The 13,910-nt window shown below is 42.1% G+C and overlaps 1 protein-coding gene across 1 annotated transcript in view; it reads left to right on the top strand.

Annotated features, from left to right (window-relative positions):
- The first annotated feature begins 8,615 nt into the window (after positions 1-8,615).
- LOC140649891 (uncharacterized) overlaps positions 8,616-13,910 on the top strand; it is a 38,145-nt gene continuing 32,850 nt past the window's right edge. The window contains 2 exon segments of the mRNA XM_072857727.1: positions 8,616-8,891; positions 11,194-11,320. Of these exon segments, the coding sequence (XP_072713828.1) occupies positions 8,616-8,891; positions 11,194-11,320 (403 nt within the window).

A 13,910-nucleotide genomic window follows, 5' to 3' on the forward strand; every position in this document is an offset into this window, starting at 1 on the left:
GTCTAGGGATTAATTTATAGAAATGAACAACAGGAGAGGAAGTTTGAAATCCATTCTCAAGCTGCTTTTAATTACTATTCTATTTGGGGGTTAAATTGTAGTGAGTTGTCCATGCCTACTTGTTTTGTCTTAGGGAGGTTCTGGTTTTGCTGCATTTGCCAATAGGTAAATTGATCCTAGTTCCACCCAGAAAATTCCACATATCCTTTATTGACAGGACTTAAGCAGAACTATTGAAAAGGATTGTGCTGACCTTGCGGCAGTCCCTTGCAGAGGCAAGTGTCTTCATATGTAGAGCTTTTTCTCCAGCTTTAGTTGTACATGGTTCTGATAGCTTCTTCATAAACTCTATGTAACCAAGAAGTATATTTATGTATATATTTGTATACATGTATTGATACATTATTTATGTATTTATACACTTATGTAGTGCTTCCTAGTTTGTGAACTTTCAGGTCTCACTTTCATCCAGCTTTTATCTTCCTTAAAATGTTTGTCAGAGGTCTTTGGGTCCTAAGTGTTCCTGCTGCTTCATATTTGTCTGCTTCACAAGTCTTTGGGATCACTTCCTCTGCTAGACAGCCCCTGACTAACTGTACAGCAGGGTAGACTTCAGGTGGTTTTGGACTGGGTTTTGCTCCCATTCCATTTGCTCCTATTATATTTTCTTCTTGAACATGAATGTTTTTGGATATGAAAGGACTGCCAACATCTCACCGTGTTAGTCCCACGGATGCTGAGGATGTGGCAGGTCAGTCACAGCTCCACTGTGGGACAGAGGGTTGGTATCAGAGGCTTGGATAAGAAATGGGCAGTGAGAGAAATGTAGCATATGTATAACATGAGACCATAAGAAAAACTGTAGGATACTTTTGCATTTCTAGAGAAACCTTTATTAGGACATGCTGACTGATCTTATTTAGCTTCATGTAATGTGACCTCCTTCCATGTTTGCTTTCAATTCCAGCCTAGTCTTTTTGTTGGGGCAGGTGAAAGGCACTAAGTGCAGTGGGCTTTCACATCATTGACAGGGAGAAGCTATGTGATGTGTCCATAGGCAATAGGATTTCTCTTTGGTTCAGCTTCTGCTGCCTATAGCTGTATTTTTTCAAGTGCTTTTTTCAGTGTGACTGAGAACAAATCAACAGGAAGGGCAATAAACTGTATAGTGCAGACATGTGTGAGAAGGTGGGGAAAGAGGTGAGTACACAGAAAGAAACTTGGAAAAAAAGACTGAAGTTGAACAATAACATTTCCTTCTTGGAAAGACAGTTCTTTCTGGAACTATGCTGATTTATTTTGTTACATATAGGATTCTAGCTTTAGTTGCATGAAACAGGAAACACCACCTCATCCCTTCCTCCAAACCTCTTATCTGCCAAAATTTAAGGGAGAGAACTGGGTCTAAGTAACATCTGTTCCCCAGTCACAGGTCTCTTCTCTGACATTTTGCCTTTTTTTCCCTTTAATTTGTTCATCCTTTCTATTCTCTTGCGGTGCTGTTTGTTTCTTATTTTGCATCTCTGTAGTGCTACTCGAGTTGGTCTTGCAGTAGACAGGAGAAGAAACCTAGGAATCTGTAACATAAAGGGAGCTGATCGCTAAACGGTTGTTCCTTCTTCAGTGACTTTTACTCTGCTCCAGCAGTGTAGAGCACTCCTGAGCAAGCCAAACAAGGAAGCTGTTTCAGTGCTTCTTTCTTTCCTTATCTGATTTATCCCCCATTCCCTCTTCTTGCCCTAAATTCTCCAGGAGGAACAGCAAGCAGGGAAGCAGGCGTTGCCGCTTTGCCTTGGCTGGAAGAGCTGCCATGGCACTGGTGGCCCTTTCTAGTCTGTTGTTTCATGTGCAGCCTTGCAGAGCTTCTGCTGTGTAATTCCTATCTGTTTAATATCGCAGGGTATCTAAAGAAAAAAGACGGAGAGAAGAATTATTAAGATGCTTTTGAGTTGCATTTTCAGTATGTTGATCATATTTAACTTTAACAGGTAGTTAAACCATCCTACGTGTAACAGAGGTCTTTTTCTATATGGCATGGTGTACAAATGAGAAAGAAAAGAAAAAAAAAAACGCAAACCCAAACTGATTTGGAAGTTTTCAACTGTTGTAATAATTCCGCCGTAGTGAAACTTGAATGGGCAATATGCAAGGCAACAGAAATCTCTCCTAGGGAGTCTTTACAGAGGCCAAGATAAAGTATATGCAATTCAAGCACCCTGAGGTATCCTAAATGGTAGATTGTAAATGAGCTGTGTGTTAATGAGAGTAACTCATGTCAACTAGATTATTACACTGAATTGTGGATACTGTTACTAAGTTGCTAGTAGCGTACACTCAAAACTAGTAAACAAATCACACTAACAAGTTACTAATTCAGGAAGAGCAAGCTCTCACTTTATGCTGTTGCAGCTAGGTCCTGGGGGAAGTCATGAAGTTGGTCTGAAACTGCTTATCCAAAAAAAATAGGAGCAAGTACCAAAAAGCTGAGTCTGCAGGTCGCACTGCTGCTACATGATTCCACGCTGCAGCACAAGCTGTTTGGGGCAGGCAGCTGCCCATGCTGCCAGCAGCTGCCCATGCTGCCAGCACCTGAGTGAAAAGGAGAGATTTAAAAAAATAAGAAGAGAAAAATGAGTCTATGCTCTACGTTTTGGCTGCTATTAAAGACTCCAGCTTGCTAATAAGGCAGCTGGCAGTGTCTTGCTGGGAGGAGACCTGGCATTCACTTGGAGAAAGAAGGGAAAAATGCTAGAAACACCAATGTTAAGGTATGCAGACTTCACAGAAAAATATTGCCATGGCAGAGGCGGCAGTCCAGGGTTCAGCCGAGCTGCTTGGAGCTGGAGATGAGGAGCAGCGTTGCTCCACCGCATAGGAAGGGCTTCAGTGATGCTCCTCTTGACTTCAGTGGCATGAACGATGCTCCAGTAACAAATACTGAGACAACATGTGTGGAACTGGCCATAGATTAGAAATTGCCACCGTTTGATGTCAGTGATCACAGTAATGAGTTTTATCAGTCGTCAAATAGTAGCTTTCTAATGCACCAGCCATTGTGGTCATATGGAACAAGTAACAACTTCATACAAATAAATGGCTATGTTCCTCACCTTAAATAAATGTATGATTTCCTATTACATCATCAAACAATTGCATATTGCATAAGAAGAATAAATCTCAAAGTATAATGAAAAATAAGCAAATATAAACATATCACAAACCCATTAATAAGTTAAAAAACCATGATCACCCAATACACCTTCTAAATGTACTTGTCAGCACATTTCTTACAACAAAAGACCTGAGATTATAATTAAATTCTAAATATCACTAGGAACTATCTGGAAACTTCATTTTGTTTAGCTTGATACCAGTTGATACCTCTTGAATCACTCTAAGGTGTGAAGAGTTAGATATTGCTCTACTGATAGGTCTGGCGTTACTGATAGCTTGTGACGGTGTGCTTCCCCTGCCCCCGACCTTTATCTCCTGCAACCCTGCTTAGGTGATAACCACCAGCGGTGATTGTAATGGATGCATCTGGTCACGATGGCTGCATCAGCTCAAAGTGAATTCAGGAGACAGATAACAACACAATAGCCTAGGGCTATTGTGCAATGCGCCCACCGAAGAAATTAAAACCTGTGGTCGGCATGCAAATATGACTATGGGTCAATCATCTTATCCCCATAAATAGTGAGCAGCCCAAGAGCCCTTTGAGCTCTCCTGCACGGCAGCGGGCTGCACGCCAGGATCTCCCCTTGAGCAGGGACGCCTCTCAAGGTTACTCCTCGAGGCTGAGAGATTCCTTGCCGCAACAGATCCTCGGTAAGTGACTAACAGCATGCTAAACTTTGAAATCTTAGCTAAGTGATATAAAGGATTGATTGCGCATATATAATCCTTTAGATATAAACCGTTGACCAAGTCTGGGACTAGGACTGGATCTAGCCGCACCTAGACTCCTCTCTGAGAAGGAGTTTAGAAAGCAAGGGGATCCTTTCCGAACCTCATGACTCAACGGGAGGGTCTCCCTGACAGTTCTGTCTGACCCTGTCCTCTATGCAGTAAATAATCAAGTGTGCCTCGCCATCGAATCTTGTTAAAACACTGTCGCACTGAACTTTGTTAACTCCCTATTCTGTATCAATAAACTATATTTTTACTTCTCTCTTACGAGTGAAGTGCACTCTCACTCCATCTGCGACATAGCTCTGGTTTTCCCTATAAAATTCATTGGCTAGCTAATTATTTTTGGAAATTATTCAGTACTTTTAAAAGAAAAATTTAATGGATTTTTTGTGTTGATGTATGATATTTTTCATTGTATCAGTTTAGACATGCCCCAAAGCATACCGAACTTAATGGGAATTAACGGACAAATTTCATCCTTTTTATGTTATTGTTGTTTTTTATATTGTATGTTCCTGTTTACAGAAGCCAAATATAAACCATGAAGCAGCTGCACACTTAGTTGCATAAGCAGATCATAAAATAAAGTGCCATTTTGTTATGGGGTTGTACCATTCCTAGCAAAGAAAGATCAAGATTGGGATTGTGCCTGGGATTGTTAGGTGTGAGAGCAGTGCAGGTATAGAACAATAAAAAATTCATCAGATTTTGGAGAACGCAGTGATTGCAGGATAAGTCCAGTGCTTCAATGCTTGTTGAATACTTTATATTCTGTGCTGCTTAAAAAAAATCATCACCACTGATTTGTTCTCCTTGTTCTGTTTATCTATATGCATCGAGTTTATGGCTGTTCCTCTACTCTTAATAATACAATTTTAAAAAGTGAAAGGAAAATTTACAAATAATAACTTCTCATTGCTATCTCCAGTAGGGACACACTTGGGGAACTGCTCCAGGGTGTAGGAAAATTCTTCTCCCACAAGCCTTTCAGACAGTTCTATGGAAGAGGGCTTCCCGGGGGTACCCCCGGCACTGACAGCTCTCGCAGGGCTGCGAGGCTGGCTCTGAGGCTTCAGCTGAGGTCTGCAGGCCGCAGCGCGTATGGTTAACTTCCTAATGCTATTTTTGGGGACCTTATTAAAACTGTCAGGGCTTTCAGTTAGATGTCTACTTGTTTTCAGGGGAATTTGTGAGGATTTAGCAGTGATAAAGATCAGGTCACGTATGCATAGGCATACTGACTTTATGCAAGCAGTGCTTTAAAATTACAGGGGTGGAAGGCTCTGTAAAAGTGCGAAGTATTTTACTTTTTTATTTTGTCTAATATTTATTAGGAGACTACCTGGGATAAAAGATGTTAGTCTTTATAATATTTTTTAAATGAAAAAAATGTGGTCAAACAGAGAATCCCCACAAACACCTCACAAGACAACCGTCAACCTGTACCGCGCTTCCGTGTTTGCTCCTGCCGGCTGCCAAGGAGCTCTGCGCGAAGGTATTTCTGCCTCACAGGGAGTAGTTTTGACTGCTTTGGCCATATTTACTGAGGAACTCCTTTGTTGCCCGGAGAGGGGGAGGGTTCGCGTGGCTTCGATTGAGTGGTGCAGTCCAGGAAGAACTGCAGGGATCAGGGCTGTGGGTGAGAGCTTCTGTTTACTCACTAATTCCCTGGCAATCCACAACAATGAGAAAGCAAACAGTGAAAAGGTTCGTGATAGAGCAAGTTTTAGTGTTCAGTTTCTTATGGAAACCAAAGTCAGCTACCTGCGTAGGCAGTGTTAACTTTTATAAACAAATTATTTCTTACCTATGAAACCTCATACATTAAGAATACAGCCCTGCGCCTTTGAGATTACGATGTATTAAACTGATGAAGAAGATCAACTATGATGGACAGTTATTGGAATTTCTTTTTATTTTTAATGGGATAAAAGCTGACACTCTCAAGTTAGTCACTCAGAGACCTCCTTATCAGTGTCAAGGTTGGAATATCTTTTCCTTGCTGATGATGTCAGGGAGGTTTCCTCACAAAATCCAGTTCTTTGTAATTCCTTACCTGCTGTGCAGTGGGTGTGGTGCCTGAAGGAAGTTAGTGTTTGGAGAGACTCTTGGCAAATGTTGCCTGTTTCCAGATCCCACCATTCTTAGTCTTCAGATTATATTTCCTTCATTTGTATTTTGGAGAAAGCATGACCAGGACATGGAGTCTCCATGCACCTGGTGCAAAATGTGATGTCAGTGGGACAGGCCACCAACAGCCTTTGTATTGCCCCTTACTACTGAGGGTAGCCTTCATGCTGGCAGCTGATAACTGCTCAGCATTTGAACTTTGTACCCTATGAATAGCTAAGTGATTTTTGTAGGTATGTGTTGTTTCCTAGGTTTAAAAAAAAAGTCAACCCCCTTCCAACAAACTTGCATATCGCGGTATACTCAGAAAAATCACTGGCAGGTTGAAACTTTTAGCTCCACTTGAGTTCAAACTGAAGTGGGGATCTGTAGGAGAAGCAAATTATTGTACGTTATGCAATACCAAGATACAACCAATACTGCTGTTGACAGCAGAGGAACGGGGAGACTCAGGAATTCGGTGTTCCCTCTTAGGCTTTGGAGGGAATTGCAATATAGGGTCATGGGCTCTACTCTTTTCTTTAAACGTGATCTCTTAGCCCATCCTTTCTGATCTGTCCCTGTCCAGTCCTCTGTCTTCACTACACCTGCTTTGGTTTTTTTTCACTCCTATTGAAGATCCATTCTGTAGGGTTCTTATTTTAGCGTACAAGCATCTGCCCAGACAGCCTGGACTTCTGTTGTTTTAGATCTGTAGATTTCCAAAATGTTTCCAGTGGAACTGTAGATTCCTCTAAAGGGACTTTAAGCCTGCAAACAACATAAACAACATAACGTTTCCTAGCTACACATGATGGATCTGTCAAAGCAGGTATCGAACCTGGTAGGGTGTGTAAACATCTTACACAAACCACTTACATTAAAGTAGGAAGAAGGCATTAAATCATTTTCTTGTGAGCGAATGAAGTTCTTGGAGACTCCACATTTCTCAAAGAGTGCAAATAAACTACCTTTGAATCCTCCCGTAGCAGACAAGATGGGGGAGCTCACTAGCTTCAGCTGCTGAAATATAGCCTCTGCCCCCTCCCCCCAATTTTTCAAGGTAAGTAGCTGTCCTGTTTTCAGCTGGGGTAAAGTTAATTTCCTTTCTAGTAGCTGGTATAGTGCTGAGTTTTGGATTTAGGATGAGAATAATGTTGATAACACGCTGATGTTTTAGTTGTTGCTAAGCGGTGTTTACACTGGCCAAGGACTTTTCAGCTTCCCATGCTCTGCCAGGTGCACAAGAAGCTGGGAGGGGGCACAGCCAGGACAGCTGACCCCAACTGGCCAAAGGGCTATTCCATATGGCACCATGCTCAGTATAGAAACTGGGGGAGTTGGCCAGGGGGCAGCGATCGCTGCTTGGGGACGGGCTGGCATCGGTCAGCGGGTGGTGAGCGGTTGCATCACTTGCTTTTTGTTCTTGGGTTTTGTTTCTCTCTCTCTCTCTCTCTCTTTTTCTTTTCATTACAATTTTTTATTTTATTTTATTTTATTTTATTTTATTTCAATTATTAAACTGTTCTTATCTCAACCCACAAGTTTTCTTACTTTTGCTCTTCTGATTCTCTTCCCCATCCCACCGGGGCAAGGGGGGAGGCTGAGCGAGTGGCTCTGTGGTGCTTGGTTGCCAACTGGGGCTAAAGCACGACAGTAGCAAACGCGTGGCCCCTGCCTTGGAAGGACTGGAGCCAAGTGCCTAAAGAGGGGAAGCAGAATGTTTGTGTTGCGCAGCTGTCTCAGCCATACCGGTCTCAGGGAAAACAGGTGCAAGCTGTAGCAGTGTTATTTTATCTTTTTGAAATAAACAGTCTTCTGAGCTACTTAAACATCAGGTAGTTTTCTAGTGATGTTTTTGTTTGGTTTCTTTTTTTTTTTTAACGTGCCATTTGTTTTCTCTTGTTTCCTCCTGTTATCTCCATTCCCTGCTTTCTGCAGTCATCTTTGGACATTAAGCACTTTCTCTGAATTTAAAGGCTGAAGATTTAGCCAAAAGACAAGGTCAGGACACTTTGGCAAATGCTTCTAGTGGTGAATGAGTTTTGGTTTTTATTGTAACAGAGTCTTACATCTGTCTCTGTTTGTCTGAGACTTTAGACACTTGTCTGAGACTTTTAATAGTGAGAGAACAGGCAGTACATCTAAGCTATTTTAGCTGGCAGAAATATTGTGATTTTATAGGTTTTTTGTATTGCATGTATCCTAATAGTATTTTTTTTTATATATATGTATATTTATATATACTTTTATATCTATAAAAATATATAAATATGTATGTATGTTTTACAGTTTCTGAAGTCAGAAGATACTCTACATTCAGCCTGGGCTGAAAAAAAATCTCTTGGATGAAAAAAAAAAAAGAAAGACAAACCACAGGATTTACTATGTCAGTATGACACATTTGTTCATGGTGGGTTTTATTGCACATCCCTAACATGGATTTTGGAAAGCAGGGCATGGAAGCAGATGCTTTTAAGGAGGAAGACCGTATGTCACAGCAGACTGCCAGTGATCTGGCAAGCATGGTACCATCTTCCAATACAATAATTGAGAAGGTCATGCCTTCTTTATCCCCGGGTTGGGTTGACAGTATGAGCAAGTCCTCCAGCAAGCAGTGTCCACATTTATACGGTTCAGAAGCCAGCGGTATGATGGGCAACAGTAATGTCTCAACAGATAACTTGGGCCACAACCAAGCTTTTCAGTGTACAAGGCAATTGTATTATTTGTCCAGCTCTGATCTTTTTCCTCAAAAGTTGGCTTCCAGTGTAACCCAGGCTGGAATTAATGACACAAGTGACACCTTGGAAATGTTCACTCCTCCTCTGCTCTCTGCCTCAGCTCCCACCTACGAAAGCATGGAACAGGTTAGTTTGCTTTAAATAATCACTGAATTTATAGCTGCATATTGTATATTTCTGATAGTTGCACAGCCTCTTCAGGAAGAAAGGGCCAGTAACTTTTGTGTCTGCCTATAGGTAGGAAACTTTACTGGCAAACGCTGGGAAGTGCATCATAACCCTGTGTCTGATGCTGTTGCTCTAATGCATCCATGCAATAAAGTGCTTTTCCCAAGAGACAATTAATAAATTTTTCTCTTGTTCCTTTTGTTCAATAGTTATCACTATCTCCCTCCCTCTGGCGAAAAAGATTGCATGTTCTGGCTCCACGTTCTCATGTGTGTAATGGTTGTGGAGCATGTTCATGTTCTTATTTCCAAATGTCTTTCTATCAGTCCTCTTCTCATGCTCCATCTCCTTTTTTATCTTTTTTCCATTTCTGACTTTTTCCTCTTCTTCTTAGTTTTGACAAAGTGATGGACAGGAGTAACTCCACAGTATCTCTTCCACTGAGTGCTCTATGTGCTTTCATAAGATAGTGAACAACACAGTGCCTTAGTTGCATATTTTAAAGAAACCCTTATGTTTCCAATACAGTTGAATTTATTATTTAGGATGTGTCTATGCTGGCAGTTCTCAACACTTTCTCCATTGGAAGTCTATCATCACTTCAACATTTTTTGATGATGTCAAAATCAGAAGTACCTGCGCTAACAAGGCTGCATCATCTGCCTGTTGCCCTGAGCCCACCTCACCTCAGGGCTTCTTTTCTTGACACTGTTGGTACCACCTGTACACAATAGACAAGAGCTGGGAAAACTGTTGTTCTTCAGTTATATGTCAGGAGATTTGCAGCTGGGCTGTGCCAGTGCAGTGGCTCCTTGACCATCTAAATTTCCTGTGGCTGAGGACTGCTAAGAGGGGTGTTGAGCCTGCCCTGGGATCCAGTGCTCTACTGCCCTTCTCAAAGGGAAACTTAAGAGCCAGTCAGGAGCCCTCACCACCTTCAGCTCTCAGTCTAATGAAGATTTTGATACTTTACATACAGGGACAGGAAACTTGGTATTCCTTGGTTGTTGGGAAAGTATTAATGTAGGTAAGGCTGCAGCTGAAGATAACTTCTTGTGAGTCCCAGGAGTCTGCTGCTTCTTTTCTTGGATGACATAAAACAGATCATTAAGTTTAACGACCAGAATGTATCCTGTGGTATCCTAAGCTGTCAACAGCTGGTCATAAAACCTGATACTGGGACTTGGGCACTCTTTGTTGGCTTCTGGCACTTGACTATGTGAATTACTTGAAATGTTCTCAAAGATTCTGGTAAAGAAAAAGTGAACTTCGGGTTTGCTTTGTTACATGGTGCTTCTCAAGTGATACCAGATGGAGGTGCAGTAGAATGAAAATGATGCATCCAGGCAGACTGCTGGGAAGCTCCAGGCACAGCAACAACATTGAGGGTGTCTTTATGCTGTAAGTTTTAGTTCTGGAACAGATCTGGTACTTCATAATAAATAAATAAATAAAGATAAAAAAGAGTCTTGCCTCTTGCACCACTGGTCTCTGGCAGTTCTTCCCAGTGGACAGGACAGAAGAAACAGATGAGTGGGAGAAGGAGTCAAATAAAGATAAACTGGGAAACTCAGGAGGCCAAGGCAAGTTGGATAGGTGTGTACCTGCAGGGAGGAAACGGGGCATGCCTGGCCTGCAGAAGGACTGAGGAACTAGTGGCAGCAATTTAGTCAGAGACCGAGTCAGTCCCTTCTCCATGTTAGTGAAGATTCTGTGGAGGCAAAGACTGGACTTATTCTTCTATCCTTTCATCCCTAATTTCAGACTGTGCTCATATTTCCTCCTGATTGCATCTGAGCTCTGTGGATATTGACTTTTGAAAGCTGCTTTTCATCAATGATACTGGTAATTTCCATTTATCAGGTAGTTTAACAAACAATGAAAAGTTGGACCCTGGCACATTTACAGTAAAGCCTGACCTGAGAGTATCGTCTACTCTGATGCTGTTCTAACCCCTTCTTGGTGCGAAACATGGATGGACACTTCTCTCCCTTTTGTGCTTTAGCTTCTGTGGGAAGGAAACCCCAGCACATAGACCAGAAGAAAATGCTGACTGATGTGAGGCTGAGTAGCAAAACCTGGCAAGGCACATACTGCCTGCACAGAGTCAGTGTACCCTTTGAGTTGTAAAATGGCAACAGATTTTTAAATACAAATGTCAACATTCGTTATTAAAAGTAATACACACTTTAAGAAATACCTACCCCCAAAAGTCCAGATATGGTGATTCTTTCTGATTAAAACCCATCCAGAAATGTAGTTTGATACTATATCTTCATGATATTTTCAGACTGCAGGGCAGCAGGACCAGGTGATGAGGCAGCAGATGGAGCAGCTGCAAAGGCTGGTGGCTGAACAGCAGAAAATCATTGCACTTTACAACCCAGGTACTCGGGGAATCCCTCCTGACTCTGCGGCACCCTCACCTGCTGATGGTTGCACTCCAGCAGTGAAATGCATCAGTTCCTTAAAGAAAGAAAAGGGTTGATAGCTGTTTTCAGTGGCTGGGGGCTCTTCCTCTGGCAGCTATGCTAAAACATTAATTTCTTTACACACATTACACACAAGCTGTAAACCCCAGAAAACACTTCTTTCCACTTTTGTATATTAAAATTCTGGAAGAACCATGAAGAGGAGTCCTTTATTTTTAATAACAGACCTCCTGTACAGACTTCTATTGAATTATAGATTTGAATGGTACTGCAGAAAATTATAGCATAGTGGTGAGCATTACAGAAAAGCTGAAATATCCTTTTTTTCTGTATCTATATATGAAAATTACAGCTTTTACGTAGAAAAAAGAAGATGAAAAAAATCAACACACCATGCTTCTGTTAATAGACTCTTTCCTTTAATAGTACAGCCTGTTTCTCACAGCATGATAGAACTCCTTGAACAGCTTCATTTTACCAGTGGCATTGCCAGAAAACGCCATCTGCTCAGCAAGTAGAAAAAGAGGAGCCCCACCGCTTCCCACCCTGTCCACGGTAGTAGCATTCTCCTCAGCATGTGACCGCATGGTGGAAGAAGAATTTAGGGAAATCATGTAGACTTGTGACAGCATTGGCCTGGCTTTAGCAGGGCTGCTTGTGCATAACATCAGGCAGGGAGCATCCATAAGGGCACAGGAAGGCCAGGTGATCCTTGGATTGCTGCTGCTCCTCCAATATCCTGCTGGGAAGGCAGCTTCACCTAACCATGTGGTAGGAGCCTAAGGAGCCTAAGACATCCCCTGCCTGCATTGTGCATTGATCTGGCATCAGTTTTCTCAGTCTAATTTCAAGCTTCTTTGCCCAGTTGAGGAGCTGCAAGAATCTCATTCTGCTAAGATCTCAGAGGATAGTTAGGAGAACTAGGTGATGGCACCTTGCACGCTAGAGTTCGATTCAGCCTGATGGGGTCTTACAAATAGCTTTTTAGAGCTCAAAAGCTCCATTTTTTCCAAAACTTTCTTCCCATGTTCTAACCATACATAGTGTGAGGAAGTCCCCTCAGTTAAAACCATGTCTTTTGCTGTTCCTCCGTGCATGTATAAAAATACTTCATAGCACACCTACTTTGACCAGTTTGGACAGAATCATTTATAGTCAAAATTCTATTTCAGTTGCCATATGAGGAACATCTGCTTTCAAAGGTACACTCAAAATAATAGGCATTACTTTAGGCAGAGTTAATGATAATAATAAAACCACCAAGAATTTATGGTCTCTTGCCTCCCCCCCCCCCCCGCCCCAGAAACTCTGGGAGCTGGCACTTGTTAGTTGGCTTCAGGGAAACATGACCTTACATTATTGTTGCCATAAAAGAAATTGAAAATCTAGCAAGTTTCATCTATCTCGCTAATTTATATAATAGCAGTTATTAGCCAACAGAATAAAAGGGTTTAGAAAAGTGGAATTAAACAACATTGGCCAGAAAAATGCTTGCAGGCTTTTAACGTCCCTCTACTCCCAGTGTAACAAAAATGGAAGAAAATAAAAAATGCCAGTCTTTTAAACCTGTGTATATGCATGCATAATTAGGTCTGTAGAAACATAACAAATGGTCTCTGCTGGCTTCAAGTGTCAGTGTCTTTTAAGAATATCTGAACTCTGGGGCTTTGCTTCATTCCCTCTCAGCTGCATGGGGTCAGAGAACCTTCTGTAGGAATGACAACAAGTTGGGCTGAACAAACAGCGGACAACCAGATCCATCGCACTGTTGGGGTGCAGCAGATACTGACATCGAACATGTTAACAGCAACTTGAAAAGCTGTATGGCTGTCAGAGCTGCGGAGTACGTACACAAGCAGTAGGCGTACACTGGGGTGTATGCACCAGCTAGGAAGCAAGGGCCAAACACCACCCCCACAGTGACCATCAAAAGCCTGGCTTTCTACAGCTTAGGTTGTCTGTTTGTGTTGTGGGGACCTTTCTGAACTTCCCGATTATGCCAGCAGTGCAAAGCAATATGAGACTGAGGGCAACAAGAAACTTGAGAAAGAACACTGTGTCACATCTGTTTGAAGGTCTCGTTTTCAAACTCGATGCTGTGTGATAATCAGGTTTTTTGGCTGGGGGGGTAAGCAGGATCTCAATCATCGACCCCACAGCCAGAAGCCAAGCCACACCAGCAGCGATACTGGCAGGCCTGGCTGTCATTGTACCGATTTTCCTGATGGAGCTATGCCACTGCAAAATAGCTGTCAAGAGCCACTGCTGTATACTAGGGAGACAGCTTGAGAAAGAGACAGAATGAAGACTATGGCTGAGTAAATGAAATCTTCATGATCCTGTGCTTTTTGCCTCAGAGAAGAGTCTGGTTGAAATGGCAGGCAGATGCTCAGCAAGCTGTCTGCAACGCCCAGGTTGAACAAGTGCACAGTCTGCGGCTTCCAAGTTTTCTAATCAAAGCAGAACATCCACAGAGCAATTATGTTGCTCATTAATCCCTGCCCCAATGCTGCAATTAGCAAGGTGCTTGTTGTTCCTTCCACTG

The sequence above is a fragment of the Ciconia boyciana genome, chromosome 3 (genome assembly GCF_034638445.1).
Source record: "Ciconia boyciana chromosome 3, ASM3463844v1, whole genome shotgun sequence".
In the NCBI taxonomy this organism is placed as follows: domain Eukaryota; kingdom Metazoa; phylum Chordata; class Aves; order Ciconiiformes; family Ciconiidae; genus Ciconia; species Ciconia boyciana.